We start from the raw sequence: 18,184 nt of genomic DNA, 5'->3' as shown, positions 1-18,184 counted from the left end.
CATTATATATGTTCAAAAGAAATAAGCTTTTAAATACAGAAAAATTAATTTGGAGTAATACATAAAACCATTTGACATACAATCTTATTTCATCTTTCTTAACACACATATGCAATATTTTATTATCTAACATATTACATTACTTTAATGAAAGACAAAGTATTGTGTATGTTCTTTGTTTTGCTGATACTATACGAACAGAACTAAAACATATTTTTAAAAAGGATACAGACTTTTTCATATTTATAACTAAATACTTTGTATTATTAAAAGAGAATTTATTCAATTCAGAATGCATCATTCAGAAATTCTATGAAAGTAAATTCATAACCTATGAAGTAAAAATGTTCATTTCTGAGTGCTTAATACCCGAAACATAACCTCATTACCTTTTACGAACGTAATGAGCAAAAGATCTATAAGAAATGTTAATATAATTTTTGAATAATACTTCAAAAAGCAGTTTATTTTTTAATGTGGACAATCTTTCATCTCTACACAGTTCATATGCTCTGTACGACAAGTTTCCGCACTAACATACATTTCTCTAACCGGATAGTTTCCCTACCTTTGAAATTTAATACGAAACCCGAAGGAAACTGTTACGCACCTTCATCTACCTCTTAGCACACACAAAACGCACGATGTGTTGATACCGAATGAAAATTTACGCGTAAACAAAACTACCTTGACAAACACAAATCCTCCATTTATCAACTGCACTGATCGCAAACTATAAGTGATCGTGATTGGTCGTGTTACCGCCGAATCTTCCCGAAGCAGCCGACACCAAACGATCGCCTTAAATTAAAATTTTACTAAAGCAGAAAATGTCTAGGGACTTTAGAAAATAACTATATACACAATTGTTTTCATTTATAGAATAAGATAGAATAAATAATCTTATATTAGCATTTATATAAAAAATAAATTTCAAGTTTCGATTATTAAAGCATGCTTTCATTATATATTACATGTATATCTACTATAGGTGCTCTCTATAGGAAGTAGTAAAGTACTATTTCATTTCAAGTAGTGTAAACTATGAGCTTTATCTTCTTAATAGTAGGTAGTGGGTAGATTTTACACAAAAAGTAAGTCAAATATAAATGTTACAGAATATACCCATGTGTTTTTGTTAACAACGCATAAATTCTTTCCTTAGAATATCAATAATTTCATCTCATACCTATTGCAAAATATACTTTTACTTAGCATAAAACTTTCGTACTATCCAAGCATACAAATAAAGATGGAATACAATGTCTTTCGTGGTGAGAATATTTTCTGATGTAACCTTTATTACTTTCACTTAATAATCGAAGAATTTTAATAAATTGATTTGAATTTTGTAGATTATTGTAAGGCTGAAAACAGTGAAGATGAAGAAATGAATCATGATCTACAATCACGGTTGTATGCTGAAATTTATTATACATCAAATGATGTAGAGAACGTGGATAAAAAATCGAATGTTAAATTAGAAACTATTGATACAGCCGATAACAAACTTCGTACAGATGCAAGTACTAGTAAAGTTCACAGTTTTAATAATACTCCTAGAAAGAATGATGTTGGTGGAAGTTGTAACGAAACTTATATAAAAAACGAATCAGAAAATAATTCAACATCAATGGAAGATGATAGTAAACCAGATATTACTTCTATTTGCTTTAAAAGTACAACTGAAACGTTATCTAAAGATATAGCTAATGAAAGTATCCCCAGTGTACCTTACGTGAAAACGTTAAAAGAAACTGAAGAAAATATTGAGTCTGCAAAGAACAACAGGCAATTAACATGTCATAATGTAGAATATGGTAAAAGCAATTCAAATAATAATACCACTTACATTGTTGAAAATAATGTAAAACCAGAAATAAAAGATGAAAATGAAGAAAAGTTAGAAACCGTACAATGTCTAAATAATGAGACAACTGCAAATCAATTTACTCATCTAAATTCTACAAAACATGATGATGATAAGAACAATGAGAAATGTCAGAGAATTGTGTGTAATGAAAAAAACAATGATGAAATTCTTAAAAAATATGAATTTTCTAAATCATTTATCAATAAACTATATTTAGAAAAATACGAGAAGTTAGAAAAGAAACTACAAGAAGTGGAAGAAGAAAAAGAAAGAAGTTTAAAAGAGAAAGAACAGGAAAAGATAAATATTAAAGAAAATCAGCAGAGACAAGTCATTATTGAATATGATTCACATGACACAAAATCCATATATGAAACAGAAACAGATACGAAGTACAAGATACTTTGTAGAACTGACAAACTGCAAAAACCTATCAATTATTGCGAAGAAATAACAGTGTTAACATCAGACACAGAAAGTGATTCTGAAGAATCCATTTTAGAAGTACCGATTCCGCCAAAACCTCAACCACCTATCATAAATTTACAGGACTCAGATGAAAATTCTGAAACAACAAGTAGTGACAGCGATACAGATGAAGAATCTTCATTCGTTATAAGAAAGAAAAATAATTTGGTAGAAAATGTTAAAAAGAAAGATTCTATAATTGACCAAGAGTCAGATAGCTCTACCTCAGTTATAGATTGCACTAATGATGAATCAGCAACAGAAGATATAATGTTAAACTGTACAGAAATACAGAAAGGTGCATCAAGTATAAAAGAAATAATGGAAATGAATAAAAAGGCTCAATCAGATCAATATAATAATAAAGACAAAAGCTTTTGTGAAAAAAATAAGTCTATTGTAAGAAATGAAATTCATACTAAAGATCTTACTAGGCCTGACATGTTATATAACAATGATAAACACAATACATTTGAATTTCAATCACCATTAAAAACAGTTCACGATAAAGATGTTGTATATGAAAGAGACAAAAGTGAATCAGATAATTTTGCAGATGATGTAATGGTATCGGATTTCCTTAATTCTGAAGAACTAACTTCAAATAGAAATAGAAGGTATTTTGCAGAAGATGTGATGGTATCAAATTTCCTTAATTCTGAAGAGTTGACTACAGATAAAGAAAGGCATCTTGAAAAAGATGTAATGATGTCAAACGTTCTTCATTCTAAAAAAGTGACTCCAAATAAGAAAAGGCATTATGATGGTGGTAATGAACCTTCTACAAGTGCAAAACAAAGGAGAAATACAGATAGTGGATTTGAATGTTCTAAAGAAAATTTTGAACAACATAATAGTAATGATAAGAGTAATCGAGAATGGGAAGAATATTTTTTTCGCCCTATGTCGGAGAAACTTAAAGCTTTCTATGAATCTCAAGGACAAGAAAATTTTGATGTAAAGGAAATTCAGAGTAAGATGTCAAGTAAGTCATTGAAAATTAATGTAGTCCTATTTTATTTATATATATAAATTTATTATTTTTAAATATTTTTTATTGTAAATAAATTATAGAGGATCCAAGACTTTGGGCTATTTTAGATGAAGACCTGATGCCTGATTTGTTCAAACATCAGAGATACTGGTACATGAAATGTACTAATTGCCACCGACATGGTCATCAGAGACATAATTGTACAGAGCCATATAAACCTATTCGATGTCATATGTGTGGTGCTCAAGGACATACAGAAACTCGATGCCCTCAGAAAATGTGCCTCACGGTTCGAAGATATATCATAAAAATATATTATGTGATAACTGTATAGTAATATGTTAATTTTTTACAGTGTGGTAAAAAGCAAGGTACATTTAGGAAAACTTGTGAGGCTTGTCGCATACTGTATTGTAACATGTGTAATGCTATAGGACATAAATCAACTGAATGTCCAGATCTCTGGAGAAGATTTCATCAAACAGTGAGTTTGTTGTTACATACAGTATAAATATTTTATGAAATTATGCACAATTTAAATATAAAAAGTAATTTTACTTGATTTTGTTTAATTTTAGACACGAACATCTGAGATAAATATACCAGAGAACTTATCTGAAGTTATGAAACCTGCGGATTTACTTTACTGTTGTAATTGCACCAAACGAGGACATGATTCTTCTACATGTAACGAGTATCGCTGGTCACAGCATTTCCCAACACCAGCTTTTGTATCAAATTATACAAGTGAATTAGAATACGAATATTCTGCTTGTGAAAATACTAATGAAGATGTAATACCATTAACTAAATTAAAAAAGAAAGGTGTGACATTTCTTCCTGATGAGGTTGATTTAGACAGTTCTGGTGTTGTATATTCATATGGAACATATTATACAAAAATGCCTAATGGCGAAGAAGCTAAACGAAAACTTTTGACTCTTGATATTCATCCTTCTCACATAGCAGGTCTTTTAAAGGGTCGCATTTCTCCAATTTTTTTGGATGAATTAACAAAACTAATTAAATTTGAAATTAAAATATATTACAATATAGATAACGAATTAATGATAAGAGTTCGATCTGCAGTACATCTGCCTCAATATGTATTAGAACTTTTCCTTTATTGGCTTAAACTACATGATGAGGATAAACTCTTGGATATTACTATAAACCTTCCCCGTAGAGCAAAACAATTGCAAAAACTTTTGGCAAAAAAACTACACGAGTTCGAACAGAATTTAGTAGATCCAAACTATATTTGTAGTCAAATAGAGGAGCTAAAAACATCAATGACTACTATTAAAGACCTCGCAGTATCATTTTCTGTTGCAAAAAAAATCATAGATTATCGAGGCGATTTGATGAAAGTGTATCAGTCAAAACCTAATCATACTCATCTAGTAAGGAGATTAAAAAAAGCCATGAAACATCTGAAAAAGGTTTCAGGCACTGAAGTGTACATGTCACAATATTTGAATATTATTGTTCTTTACAATAAAATTTTTGTACCTCGTAGATTAACAGATATCGAATTAAAACGTTTTCTTGCAAGATATTACAAAACAAGCGTGAAAAAAAAAGATGGAAAGAAGAATGAAGCTAAGAAACTAAAGAAGAATGAAGCTAAGAAACTAAAGAAGAACAAACTTACACCTTATAAAGCATTAATGGAAAGTTTACGGGAACATAATAAGGAAGAGAATACTATAAACAAGAGTGATGCATGTTCATCAAAAAATATTGAAGCACAAACTATAGAAATACCTAGCATTGTATCCATTGAACATATTCCAACGAATAATATTATCCAATCTAATGACCAAGATGTAACATGTAATACAAAAAACGTTTTTATTGAAACACACACTGCAGAAAAGAATGTTACCGAATTTACTGATGATACTACACAATCATCACATAATCAGGATATTTCAAGTAATCAAATGACAGATCTTATACAAAACTCAGATGTAGTAACCATATCTTTTCAAAAATCTACACATACCAATGTATCATCCAGAACAACTAAAAATGTACCTTGTGCCAAAGTAAAACCCTCAGGGAATAACAAAAGAAAGCAATCAGAAACAGAAAATAGTAATAATAAAGAAGCAAAAACAAGTAACTTACAGGAACAAAACAACACAATTAATTCTGAAATAAGTGTTACAAAAAAGAAAAAATCTAAAAAAGCAAAAAAAGCAAAAGCAGACCTTGAAAACAGTTTAGAAATTATAGAAAACCAAGAAACTGGAACTGACACATCTTTAGAAAATAAAGCTAGTGAAATTATAAATGAAGCTTTGGAATTTAATTTGCCATATATGAATAAAGCTGTTGAAGAAATTAGGAAAAGAATAAATGATAAAAACCTTAAACAAGAGCATATTGATACTTTGCTAAGACTAATAAATTTGGAAAAAGATCACAGGAAATATGTAAGTTCATTTTATAATTATTTACAATGAATTTTATTTTTTAAAATACGATGTTAATTATACGTTATTATTAAATGAGTAAAATAAAAATCTGTTAGCATTTCTACACTTATTAAAATTTTTGTCCAAAAACATTTTTTATAAAGTTACAAGAGAACTAAATAATATAGTCTACTTTTAAGTAATAATTTTTATATAAAACCATATACATGTACAGAATACTGCTACACCATATATAATTATACTATAAATGTATTTCCATTTAAATTAACCACTTTGTAAGTGGGTAGCTTTTACTGAAGACTGTTGACTTTGTAGGTGTCTCGCATACAGTCATGTTAAAGTAATTTTAAGTTTCAAATTTGTATATCTAAATGATAAACATGAAACAGATATCAAATTTCATGTTTATTAAAAAAATTAATATATACAAATTATCTTTGCTTATTTCTTTGTAAATAAAGAAGAAATTGTTTTCAAGCAAAATGAAACATGTATCTTATATTTCTTATCCTGTACATATTTATTTCCTAAAGTATAATTATATTTAAATACAGAGTTTTACTCCGATTGATCAGTTATTATATTAAGTATAAAAATAACACTAAGTATTGAATTTTTTCAATTTATTTTTACTCTTAAGAAAAAAATGTATGATTTGTTCGGTATTTCAACATCTTGAAAATATCTTGTATCATAGAATGAAATTTACATTTTAGTACATTATGTTCATATGTACATATTGATATTATACTGGTAAGATATGCATATGATTAATGAGTCATTTATGTCAATGTAATTAAGATAATGGTATGAATTATATATATTCTCTTCATTATTTCTTCATCGGTGGAGGACCTCCCATAGGTGGTGGTGGTCCGTTCATTGGTGGTCTCATTGGACCCATAGGTCCCATAGGACCCATCATTGGCCCCATTGGCCCCATAGGTCCCATCATAGGTGGCCTCATACCCATCATTGGTGGCATTGGCCCATGTGGCCCCATCATCATCGGGCCTCCTGGACCCATAGGGCCACCAGGATGCATCCCTGGAGGTGGCATCATACCTGGAGGACCCTGAGGTGGTACTCCAGGACGTGGTCCAAGATTTGGAGGTGGTGGAATTGCTGCTCCTTTGTTTGCTGCAAAAGGGTTAGATGCGATTTTTCCAGCTTTGAATGCCGCCGTTGTTGCATCGATTAGGTGTTGTGCTTGTTCCTCCATCCATTTCTGATAGAAATATTTAACATTATCCTTGTGTTTACGGCCCTGACAGTGAGTTTTCCGTACACTCGGCGAATCATGCGTTAGGTACGTGTCACAATAATCACAGTAATATTTTGGCATTGTTTCTCCAACTATATAACGTAAGAACACGTATTTCTTATACGTTGCACAATTTCTTTGTAATTGTATGAATTTCTCTCACAACTGAATGTTAATACTTTATTACAGGTTATATACACGCGTACTTATTATTAAACTTTGACTACAACCTTCAACTATAATCAGAATGGACAAGTTAGTCGAAAAATTAAAATTCTATTAAACTCCATCTGTTGGTGCATAGAGTAAACTCTCGTTCGACGTTCTGTTGAACTCAGCTTAATTAATTAAGTTCATTTAAAATAAAATTATCTATAAATTCTATAATCTTATGATAAAGGAATAAAAAGAAATGTTTACATATTTTTTAAATAAATCTTATTAGCTTATTTTTACAAAATAAAATTTACATTACATTATTATATAACAGTTTTCTAATTATTTCAAAATTTTGATCACAATAGTCTTAACCACAAATACATTAATCCAAAAAATCAATTCACGAAACTGTGCGTTATTGTATTAATATACATATTATAATTATAATAGACAAATTTTAATAGATCCCTAATTTCAATTATCTAAACAATTTTTTATTATCTCTTCTACAACCTTACCTCTTACACAAAATTTTAATAGAACTAAATAGATACATAATTTTGTACGTGGATTTGGTAAAGTCTCTGTTTACAATTTTATCATCTAATTATGTGTACTGTATTTACCATCAGAAGCAAAATATAACACTCTTCTAATTGTTTGGATATCTTAAATAACTGAATCATATCTTTTGCTTCTTTCCCAAAGGAATCATTTCCATCTCTTGTATATTTCTCCTAAATTTTTTATAAAACAAAAGAACATCTGAATGAGCCCATACTTGTTGTTTATTAAAATCTAATACTCTTAAAGATTGCAAACTTTGTGCCCTTGAAAGGGCTACATATGACTGGCCAGCATCAAAGACTCTTGCAAGACACATTTCAACACAATCTAAAGTTAAACCTTGACTTTTATGAATGGAAAAAGCCCATGCTAATTTTAATGGAACTTGTATCCTATGAACAATACTCCCAGTACTTGTTTTCAAATTCCATTTTTCTAGCTTTGCATGATATTGAATACCAGATTTAAACTGGACTACAGGTATATTCTCTACAAATTTAATAACTACCCCCCTTGCACCATTCACTAAACCATTAGCAACATTTATATTTTTTAACAGCATTACTTGAGCACCTATTTTTAATACTAATTTATCAGGAACAGCCAACTGCTGATTCAATGTAGCAGTCATTGCTGAATCAGAGTCTTGGGCCATATAAGTTTTTGATTCATCTTTTAACTCATCCAGTTGAAATTGATTAATTTCTTCAGCTTCATTAACATGAGAACAAAGTCTGGTTGCTAAAATGCCATTACTTTCTATCTTCTGTTTAGCTGTTGCTTTAAGTTTTTCTGCAGTGTCATCCGTCACTCTACCTATCCTAATATTATTTAAAATCCTAATAAATTCAGGATCCGTTTGTCTATGAACAGTTTGTAATTCATAATTAAAATGTACACATTTTTTCCATGCGCTACTTTGAAAACAAAACTTAGCTTTGTTTTCTTTTGAAACTGGTGGTAATTGAAAAAAATCCCCGCACAATATCAATTGTATTCCACCAAATGGTCTTTCGTTTCTACGAATATGTCTAGCTACAGCTTCAATCTTATCAAAATAGTCTCCATCTACCATAGAAATTTCATCTATAATCAGATGTTTTGTTTTTCTCCATGAAATAGCAGCAGAATTGCGAGAAGCCATTTGAAAGCATCTATCTAAATTCGCGGTTCCTAGTCCGATTCCTGCGAATTGATGCAAAGTTATTCCACCTATGTGACATGCCGCTACTCCTGTGCTCGCTGTAGCCATCGTGACATCAGGTGGAAGAGCTGCTATTATTTTTTTCAATAAAAACGACTTTCCAGTACCTGCGCTGCCAGTAAAAAACACATTTTTACCACTAAGTACCGCATTTAAAATTTTACTTTGTTCTTCCGTAACCTGTCCTACAGTTGGATTATCGTACAGTTTTTTCGCAGTAAACGATTTCAGTGCACTTTCATCCGACCGTTTTCTTTTTTTAGCAGCGCTAGGGGATGGTGTCGTAATCGTTGCACGCGATACAGCGATAGTCTTTTCTTTAGCTTTATTTATTTCAGTACTTGTAACAGGACTAATTTCTAGGAACTTATTAGAAAGTAGTCTCTCCTTTAATGGATTTTTTACTACTTGATCCGACTGATTTGACACTTTAATATATAATGTTTTCAAAAAATTAATTAACTGCGATGTCGGTGCGTTGGATAAAAACAATGTACAATTTTCTTCTTTAAACTTGATAGAAGCTTTACCTTCAGTCATAAACTTATTGAAAACAGATATAGATTTCAGCGATAACTTCGTCAGTAAACTTCCTTTTTCTGCACGCACTTCGATAAAAATTTCACGAAGATTATTTCTGATTAAACGTAAAGTTACTGTTCGATGATTTGTTTTCCTCAAAATCGAACCTTGTGAGTTAGTCTTTTCGATTGTAACGGAACACGTCACTGAATAACTATCTTGATCCATTTCTGCTTATGAAAATAAGTTGATTAAATTTAGATGCAAAATTAGTTGATCAAATGTTAAATACGATATTTAAGACCTTCTCGATTCATTGAAAACAAGACAGTTACAAACTTTTCATACAAGAATATACTGCGTTAAACAAGTACGTATGTATTATTCATATCCCCTGACGCCATGATCAACTGATTTGGCGCGATATTTACGCGCCATATCCTAGGGACATTTTTTACTCTTCAAAGATAGTTTTTTACATTTTTTTTACAAGGGAGTTTATTGAGTCCAGAAAATACAGATTTTAAGTACATTATTTACAATAAACATGAATTTTTGTAATGGTATGTTAGGCAAAGGTACCGATACGCGGCGGTACGACGTAGCCATGCTGTATTATGTGTCGGCGCTTTATGATAGTTCTTCACTGTAAATGATTGGTCGTTACCACGATCATATGTTCCGATGCGATATCGCGTCGTCTATGTGGATCAGATCTAAATGCACTTGTTATTATGTTTATCTAATTAATTGCTAATTATCGGCTATGATTGGGTATAAGTAAATAATCAGCAGGAGGTTATTCTAAATGCGAAAATAAGTAAAAAGTGTTGAATAAAATTTTTTTACAAAATGTTTTGTTTTCGGGAGAAATAAATTTGAAAATTAATTTATATACTGAAAAATTATGTTTCACATTTTTTCATAATTTTTTCATCTCCCGCGTCTTTAACTTTTGCATGTATGTGGGTTGAATAAAATGAGTTTTAGGAGGAAATTTGAAATACTAGTACTTTCTGAAAAGGTGAATGTAATTGTGCCTTCGTATGAAGCTTCTATATGTTGAATTTTCCTTTGTTAAACGTCTTTTACCCGGAGATTTTGATAAGTCGAAGCCTCTGTAACTCGAAGAATTCAGCTCTTCTCTGGAGATTCGAGTTACCGAGATTTGGTTGTATTCATATTGGACCTTAGACCTGCCACGACCACGCTTCTGAAAGTCGCGAATGCTATAGTTATACTTGCAGGATGCCGAGGTATAGATAACTCAGAGACACTCGAGCCCACGGTGCTCCGTGTGATAAATTACTAGAGATGAGAAAAGAGAAAGTCTACTGGTAGGCCCTCGTGAGGTCTTGAAAAAATTGCTCACGAGGTAATTTCGTGCTAGCTAGGGCTAAATGGGTCTTCGAGGTACTTGAACTTGGCTTCAGTGGTGTGAAAACGGTTCCATGGTGATGGATTACATATCGTGTACAGGACTCGATTGTATAATGGATACAACATTTTGCCGAATTTAGAGAAAGGGAGCACGAGTGAAAGAGAAAGGGTTCCGAGAGTCGACTGGATGAAAAGAAGCACATCGGTTGGACGATGTTAATGCAACAACGGAACTTTTTTATTTTCTATCCTTATTGAATAAAACTTTTACCAATGTAATCCTGGTTTTTTTCTGATTAGAACAAGGACCAAACGCAATATAATTTGAAGCATATTAGCTTATTTAGTGATATTAACTTATTTTCTTTCGTCTGTTATAAATATGTGTAAATATGATTTAAACTACATCGTGTTTGGACTCATTTTAGCCAGAAAAATCTCATAAATACGGTAATAAAATTTTAATTTTTAAAAATTCAGAAATAAAAAGGTTTCATTATTGTCTCATAGATAATTAGTATTTTTTCATGGACGTTTGAATTCGGATCAGATTACGCTACTTAGTCCCTTGGGGATAACAACCGATCAATTATGGAAAACATAGTGGCGATCAGTTGTAGAGAAAATACTGTATTATCTAATATGTATTAAAATATAGTATAATACATATTGTAGTATCGTGGACGAGGGGCCTGGGGGGCGGGGGGGTGTCATGCAAATTATAAACGGGTGTCGTGCGAATTATAAACAAGCGGTTGCTGAGCATGTGCATGATGGGGCGTAAAGAAAAGATATGAGGCTAAAACAAAAGACAAAGGGTTCCTAAGGGACATACACGAATTAACGGCAGTATGAATTGAGAAGCCAGAGAGTGCGGATTGCGTTGTCGAGATAGTATTGTTAGCGTTGTTGAGAGAGAGTTGAATCCATGTTGACGAGAGTTGTTAATTAACTATAATACTTTGTTACGATTAGTTCATGTTAAATAACCATTGTTATCTGTTTAATCCATTTATTATTAATAAACTAATTTTTATATTTACAGTGTTACAATATTTAAGATGATAATAATTAATATTATTTGACGTTAACAATAAGTAACGAGATAATACGAGGCATATGTAGATAAGATTCAGACAATGCAACTTAGAATAAAGAAGGCGTTAACTCCAAATACAAGCATCGTATACGCATAATGACCATCAAAAGTCTCTGCCTACACAAAATATCACATAATATTGCTTTATTAAATAACGAAATTAAAAAAAATACAAACTGGCTGCAAATAAAGAATTGTATAGAAGTATTAGATTATTGCATAATAAATATTAGATTTCAAGCTCATGTGCCGCTACATCACCTCCCTTCCAGTGATAACGTTTTTTCTTTGTTGTACATATGGTTGTAAGACTTCGCTCGTCGTTTTTCGTGTGCGGTTGCGAGAGTTCGGTATCTGCGGATTTGTCATTTCGATGCGGGGTAAAGCGTCAGCCGCTTGTTGTCAAACCCGTGCAAATATTGCGCGAAATCTTCGATATTCGGCGGTGGATATCTGTCGACACGGTGCGAGCGTTCAACGCACGATCGCCACAGGGTCGTAGGCCTCCGTTCTTCTTCAGCATGATGTGCAGAGGCGATACCCATGAATTTTTTCAATGGCCGCATCCTTGCTCAGTCATTGTCTCAAATTCCGTCTTTATCTACTTGCGTCGATCGGAGGCGAGGCATCGAGGTTCGCTGAAGACGGAAGGGCCGGGCATCGTTTTTGATATGATGTAGCACGCTATGTCATATTTTGTCTCTACCGAACGAGTGGACGAGTCGCGTCCGAAAATTCGATGAGATGTCGGTGATACGTCGACTCGATAGAGCCACAGTCATGTCCGTGTATCGTGTTGTCGATAGGTTGCTGGTCTTGTCGCTGTGGCGTCGATTTCGAGGGTCGACCAGTAACCCATAATGGCTCAAGAAGTCCACGCCGATCATAGGCGTGTTAACGTCCACTACCGTGAAACGCCGTTTCGTGTTCGTCATAGTGGTAGGTTCCGTTTCCACACTCTCATAGAGTCCGAGTCTGCCAGTCTCCTTATCAGCTACTTTTTATACTGCCCTATCTCCGGCGGGTCGAACAATATGTCCCGGACTAGCTGCACATGCTGCGTTGTAATATTTGTGACGGCTGTTACGTACCGCGACCCGCACGATCCGTAGCGCGAAAATAAAATTGATAATTTCTTGCAAATCTAGGTAATTTAAAACCTTTATTTGAAACCGTGTTTAGAGTATTTGAAGTGAAAGGCAGTTAAAGCCGCTAAAAGCTATATCTTGCGAGAACTTACCTAACTACGTCTTTATATTTATCTAATTATGTTTTTATAACGATATTAAGACAATTTAAATTGTAAACAAAGTCGGCAGTTGAACAAACGTTGGGGATCTTCCCAAATGTTTTTAAAAGAAAGATCCCGACGTTTTTTCATCTCCGACAGATATAAATAAGTGTATCGACTCAGAGGAGTCAGTAATAATAACTATTACCGTTCGTCTATCGAATATATTAATTACCGCTCGTCAACCGAATAATTACCATTGTCTATCGAAGAGTTAGTTATCATTTTGTCAACCGAAGAATTTTATATCCGTCAGTCTGTCAGTCAATTGTCAATATCGAAATCGAGTAAGATTTGAATAAATCATTACATATTGTAAATTCACTTTCGAACAACTTTAATCCTTTCCCGTGCCAGTATTCCCGCACATAGCAGGTTAGCCGAAAGTGGAACTTATTGCCAGTTGCATTAAACGTCAGTTAACGCTACCTTCTCGTCGGCAATTAAATAGAACGTAACAACGGCAGCGTGGAACTTCGTCTTGTCGCTAGTAATCCGGGCAGCTTCGAATTGTGACTCTAGCATCAAGAACCATAGCGCGACGTCGTGAGGCCAGAACGGTGCTACGCGGAGCGGTGTGTTCAACGCATCTACTCGATCTTGCACGATCGATACACGGTCGGCTCCGCTTCTACTCGATCTTGCTCGATCGATACACGGTCGGCTCCGCTTCTACTCGTCATAATGATTGTAACACATTCACTTTGAAATTACTTTTCGCACGTCAGTATCACCACTTGTGGAGGATGGTTGGTTGAGTTCTTATTTAAATGACGAGATATCTTCGTATTGAAAACCGTCAAATATATTTTAAAATAACAGATACAGACAATGTTCGCTAAGATACTCGGTACAAACTGATTCGCTAAAGACTGTGTATAGATCGCTAATAAGCTCTAGACTGAGTCTGATAAACTGATATTGATTTGCACGACTGACTTCTGGAGAACATGGTCGTCTATTTATACTAGTCGAGGGAGTACGGAAAATTCAAATTCATCTTCGTTTGACGGTTACACGTAGCGGTGGCATTGTTTTGTCCGGAGTTTATTTATTACTACATTATGTATGTCTTAACGATGTTGATACTCCGAGGCAAAACAAAAATATGATTTGAATTGCCCTCTATCTCATGTGCCGCTACAAAATTTTTATTGCGTGAAGCTTTTAAATTTTCCAGTTAGAAGATTCATTCCAATTAATAACTAAACATTTATTTTAGAAATCGTGCAAATAATTGATTGACATAAATATTTGAATATAAGTTGAAAATTCGTAATTACTTAAATACGTATATTAGTTGTGTAGTGTATAGTTTCCTTTGCATTCTATTTTCCAATGTGCGTGTATATTTCCTAATTTCAAAAAGTCTTTGAATAATAATTTGATGCTTTGTATTCTAATATTTTATAGATATTTCTTATTACATCGTCTAACACTTCTACCAAGAAAGCAACAATTAGTTAGTAATTGTAAATTCTATCATCATGAATTACGCTATTCCATAAATAATACCATGTCGACATATGCATGTAACCTTGAAAATCCTAACATATAAATACTTTATCGTATTCATTAATGAGTAATATACTAACTACTTTTTTCTGAAACTATGTTTTCAAAGACTATTAACATTTTAATGTCTTATAGCATTTTACAGTAATCGAAATAAATAAAAGTCTATCGGTACTAACAATAAATAATTTTTAATTTAACTAGTTTAACTAAGTTCAAACTGTGATACCAAAGAAGATGATGCGGAGCATGCGTTATTCCACTGCCCTAGATGGATATACGAGAGAACAGAATTGGAGAATTACGTTGACACACCACTGTCAACCGAGAATTTAATCGAGGTGGTGACTAGGAAGGAGGAGAATTGGACGAGGTTCCAGCGATTATGCAGGAAAATCATGCAAGCGAGACAAGTACAGGAAAGGAACGTTGAGAGGAGAAGAAGACCTGCGCGAAAAAAGGTAGATTAAATGAGGGGTACACACCTAGGGCTAACCCTGAAGTAATGCCGAAAGGCGATTCCGAGGTTGGTATTTGTATCATAAGAAGAGTGGATAGAGGTGGGCTTTTTAGTGAATTTGGCGTACATAACCCAGTGACACATTTTAAAATAGGTTACCATTATAAGATTTTAAAAAATAGCTAAAAATATCTTAAAACAGAAGAGACAAATTTTGAAGTTTGTTGACTAGGAAATGTCATGGTAAGGTATACTTCGATATTACTTTTACTCTCGATAGACGTCGCCGTCGTTGCTGTCGACGATTCGTCTGCGCACGATTATACATTGAGTAAAGGCATAGCCTGAATTGGAGTTTTGAAGGTTAGGATAATCGAAATTGTCATTACCACCTAATAACAAAATTCGCAATCACTTAGTTGCCAACCCAATAATTCATAGCCATGGTATTATTTTTACTAATTTATACGTATACAAAATAGATTATCTTAGAAAGACTATTTGAATATGCTGTTGTCTTTTATAGGCCATTGCAATGAGAAAAGAGTTCCTGAAGCCAAAGAAAATGATGCATCCAAATAGCAGAAAGTCTATCGCTATTGAGAAAAAAGTCAAAAAGTAAATAGAATTACTATTAAATTATGTGATTTTGTTATGTACATTTCATTTATTTTATATGATTATATAATACTTTTGTGTACTAAAGAAGGAAATGGACAATGTGTTTTGTTTCAGAATATCAAATAGACAGAAAGCAAAAATGTCCCAAAACAAAATTTGATAAAAAAATTGATAAAACAGAATTCAATAGGAGAGAAAATAATAAATATTGTGGGTCAGAAACAATATGATTCCAGGTGTGTGTCCCTATACTCCAGAGTTAACTGCAAGTTTGTTAGAAACTGAGGTAAAATAAAGGTGTATGTATATAATGATACAGAGATTGTACATTAAAGATGTGATTAGTTATAGTTCTATGTTTGATCCAAAGGTACGTAGCAAGAAATGATGAAGAAATGGAACAAATTACTATTAAAAGATCTATAGGTAGCAACAGGAGTAGACAGCATGCCAGCAGGGAACATATAATTAGAATAACCAAGTAGAAAGAACTAGGAGAATATCATACATGTGGAATAGGTAAAGAATTACTGCCAAATTTATTTTCAATATATGCTGATATACAAACCCTCCTTTATTTTTCAGAAATTCTTGATATTTTAAATGCGACTCAGTGTGAAATGTTAATGAATTGGAATAATGAATTACAGTGTGTGAATAATTTTAAATTTATAAGGTTTGGTGAGAAAGATTTAAACAAAGTATTAGAGCTAAGAAAAAGAATGAAAATAAGCCATGTTAGACTATCCAAATTTCTATTAGCTATGCCTGTAAACAGGAAGAATTTATTAAGTAAGTCAATTGATTCAGATGAAAATAATCAATCAACAGAATGTGTAATGGAAATAGAGTAAATTCTGTAGATATACGTCTTTTTTACTTTCACCTCTATTTAAAAAGAAGAAAACAGAAGAAAAGCGAACAGTTTCGTCCTTTTTTGTTTGCGAAATGCTAGAGACCGCATTTCGTCATGCTCTTATCTTCCACGAAAAAGAGTCACGTCACAAGATACAAGAGTACGATAGAAGAGAAAAGAAAATATTTGATTGTGAAATATTCAACAAAACTGAAACATGTAGATGAATCACGTGCACGTCATGAATATTCTGCAACGTTTCTTCGCCTTCATTTTTTTCGCTAGTTGTTCCATTATTTAAGAACGAAGATATAGTAATTATTTTCAAAATTATACATTTCAAAATGGTAAGAAATTCAATATTACAATGATAAATATACGATTTTAAAAGCTTTTTAAATTTCTTACATACTTAGAATTAATCAAATAGCTTAGTATATAAAAGAGTGTACTTATGTCGCATGTTATTAATGCGGCTGCGTTCGTTGCAACAATTGCAATTCCAAGGAATTTCTCTTGAAGATCGCGGTGAAGAATTTGCTTTGTTAAATTATTACTGGTATACTTCGTGGCATATCGATACAACTTGTCAACCATCACTTATCAACCTTCTCGCTAATAAAAACAATTCGTAACTATTTAATAATAAGCAGTATATTCTTAGTTATTTAGAAATTAGTGATGTTTAAAAATACGAATATGTTTAAAAATTATAACGCAAATACATATATTTCATTTTATGTTTTGCTAATATATCTCTAATTTAGATTAAATATCTGAAGCTTGGAAGAAACTTTTAAAACGTTCAATACATCGCATACGTTTCAAATTTAGTGCATAGTTCTTAAGTTAGATTACCTTCGCCTTCCAAAGATTACTCTTAGTATATGGATTTAATGCATCATACAATAACCTCTCTTTGTCAGAAAATTTTGTAAATTATCTATGTGATCATAATCTTATTTCATGGTGGATATAATACATTTGATGGACTATATTTAATTTTTATTTTATATCACTATTAATAGAATAGTAAGTAGAAAGATTACGTATATGCTCTGCTACATAGTACGAATAAGCATACAATTTTTTGTATTTCGCTTTTAACAGCAGTTTGTAATTCTGTAATTATCTGTCTTTAGATAATACTTAAAATTCTTAATACTTAAAATTCGCATTTTAAAATCATAATGAACAATATGTTCATTCTGAAAATATTTGTTAAAATACTAGATTTTCTTAAAGAAATCATGTTTGTTAATGTACGCATATATATGTGTGCACTTTAGTGTTCAAATTCTTATAGTAATCTGGTTTGAAAATGTTCAGTTCATCAGTTCGTAAAATGTAAGAAAATTTTTACGACATTTGGTATTTCAATTTCTCGCGCGCATTGCATAGAAACGAAGCCTCGTCGCCTCAGCCAATCACGAATCGGCTAGGCTCACTTTTAGCCTCGGGGCCGCT

At 32.4% G+C, this 18,184-nt stretch overlaps 4 protein-coding genes and 1 pseudogene across 6 annotated transcripts in view; 2 read left to right on the top strand and 3 right to left on the bottom strand.

The window, feature by feature from the left end:
• Positions 1-758, bottom strand: part of LOC100744874 (CCR4-NOT transcription complex subunit 6-like) — a 44,739-nt gene extending 43,981 nt beyond the window's left edge. The window contains exon 1 of one of the 2 annotated variants that reach the window (XM_033322010.1): positions 611-758. The gene's annotated coding sequence lies outside the window, so the exon portion shown is untranslated. Of the gene's footprint in view, positions 1-568 lie in introns of both variants that reach the window. The other variant, XM_033322007.1, reaches the window with a different exon arrangement.
• A 228-nt stretch (positions 759-986) lies between these two features.
• LOC100744755 (MATH and LRR domain-containing protein PFE0570w) lies at positions 987-5,882 on the top strand. Of its 2 annotated transcripts, XM_012388163.3 has the most exons (6): positions 987-1,094; positions 1,166-1,274; positions 1,356-3,326; positions 3,416-3,624; positions 3,691-3,819; positions 3,914-5,882. In XM_012388163.3, the coding sequence occupies exons 2-6, from the start codon at positions 1,253-1,255 to the stop codon at positions 5,804-5,806; spliced, it is 4,224 nt and encodes a 1,407-aa protein (XP_012243586.1). In that variant the 5' UTR covers positions 987-1,094; positions 1,166-1,252; the 3' UTR covers positions 5,807-5,882. The 2 variants fall into 2 exon arrangements, with proteins under 2 accessions (XP_012243586.1, XP_012243593.1); XM_012388170.3 differs by having other exon boundaries at positions 996-1,274; positions 3,443-3,624.
• Positions 5,883-6,390: 508 nt separating this feature from the next.
• LOC100744638 (U1 small nuclear ribonucleoprotein C) lies at positions 6,391-7,293 on the bottom strand. The gene has a single exon (XM_003485043.4). The coding sequence runs from the start codon at positions 7,122-7,124 to the stop codon at positions 6,612-6,614; it is 513 nt and encodes a 170-aa protein (XP_003485091.1). The 5' UTR covers positions 7,125-7,293; the 3' UTR covers positions 6,391-6,611.
• Positions 7,294-7,765: 472 nt separating this feature from the next.
• Positions 7,766-9,929, bottom strand: LOC100744517 (ATP-dependent DNA helicase PIF1). Its single transcript, XM_003485042.4, has one exon. It carries the CDS (start codon positions 9,721-9,723, stop codon positions 7,885-7,887), a length of 1,839 nt encoding a protein of 612 aa, XP_003485090.1. The 5' UTR covers positions 9,724-9,929; the 3' UTR covers positions 7,766-7,884.
• A 5,233-nt stretch (positions 9,930-15,162) lies between these two features.
• The window catches only part of LOC117151954, a 6,780-nt pseudogene continuing 3,758 nt past the window's right edge, over positions 15,163-18,184 (top strand).

This window comes from Bombus impatiens, unplaced genomic scaffold, assembly GCF_000188095.3.
Source record: "Bombus impatiens unplaced genomic scaffold, BIMP_2.2 scf_0034, whole genome shotgun sequence".
Taxonomy (NCBI): Eukaryota; Metazoa; Arthropoda; class Insecta; order Hymenoptera; family Apidae; genus Bombus; species Bombus impatiens.
The sequence above is the reverse complement of the archived record's forward strand: the minus strand, read 5'-3'. Positions and strand labels throughout refer to the sequence as shown.

Excerpts from the sequence above, each read along its gene's own strand:
- LOC100744755 (XM_012388163.3), top strand. The coding sequence starts at position 1,253 with ATGGAATACAATGTCTTTCGTG. Across the intron at positions 1,275-1,355 it reads GGAATACAATGTCTTTCGTG|ATTATTGTAAGGCTGAAAAC; the intron begins GTGAGAATATTT and ends TGAATTTTGTAG. Across the intron at positions 3,625-3,690 it reads CTCAGAAAATGTGCCTCACG|TGTGGTAAAAAGCAAGGTAC; the intron begins GTTCGAAGATAT and ends AATTTTTTACAG.
- LOC100744638 (XM_003485043.4), bottom strand. The coding sequence starts at position 7,124 with ATGCCAAAATATTACTGTGATTATTGTGACACGTACCTAACGCATGAT.
- LOC100744517 (XM_003485042.4), bottom strand. The coding sequence starts at position 9,723 with ATGGATCAAGATAGTTATTCAGTGACGTGTTCCGTTACAATCGAAAAG.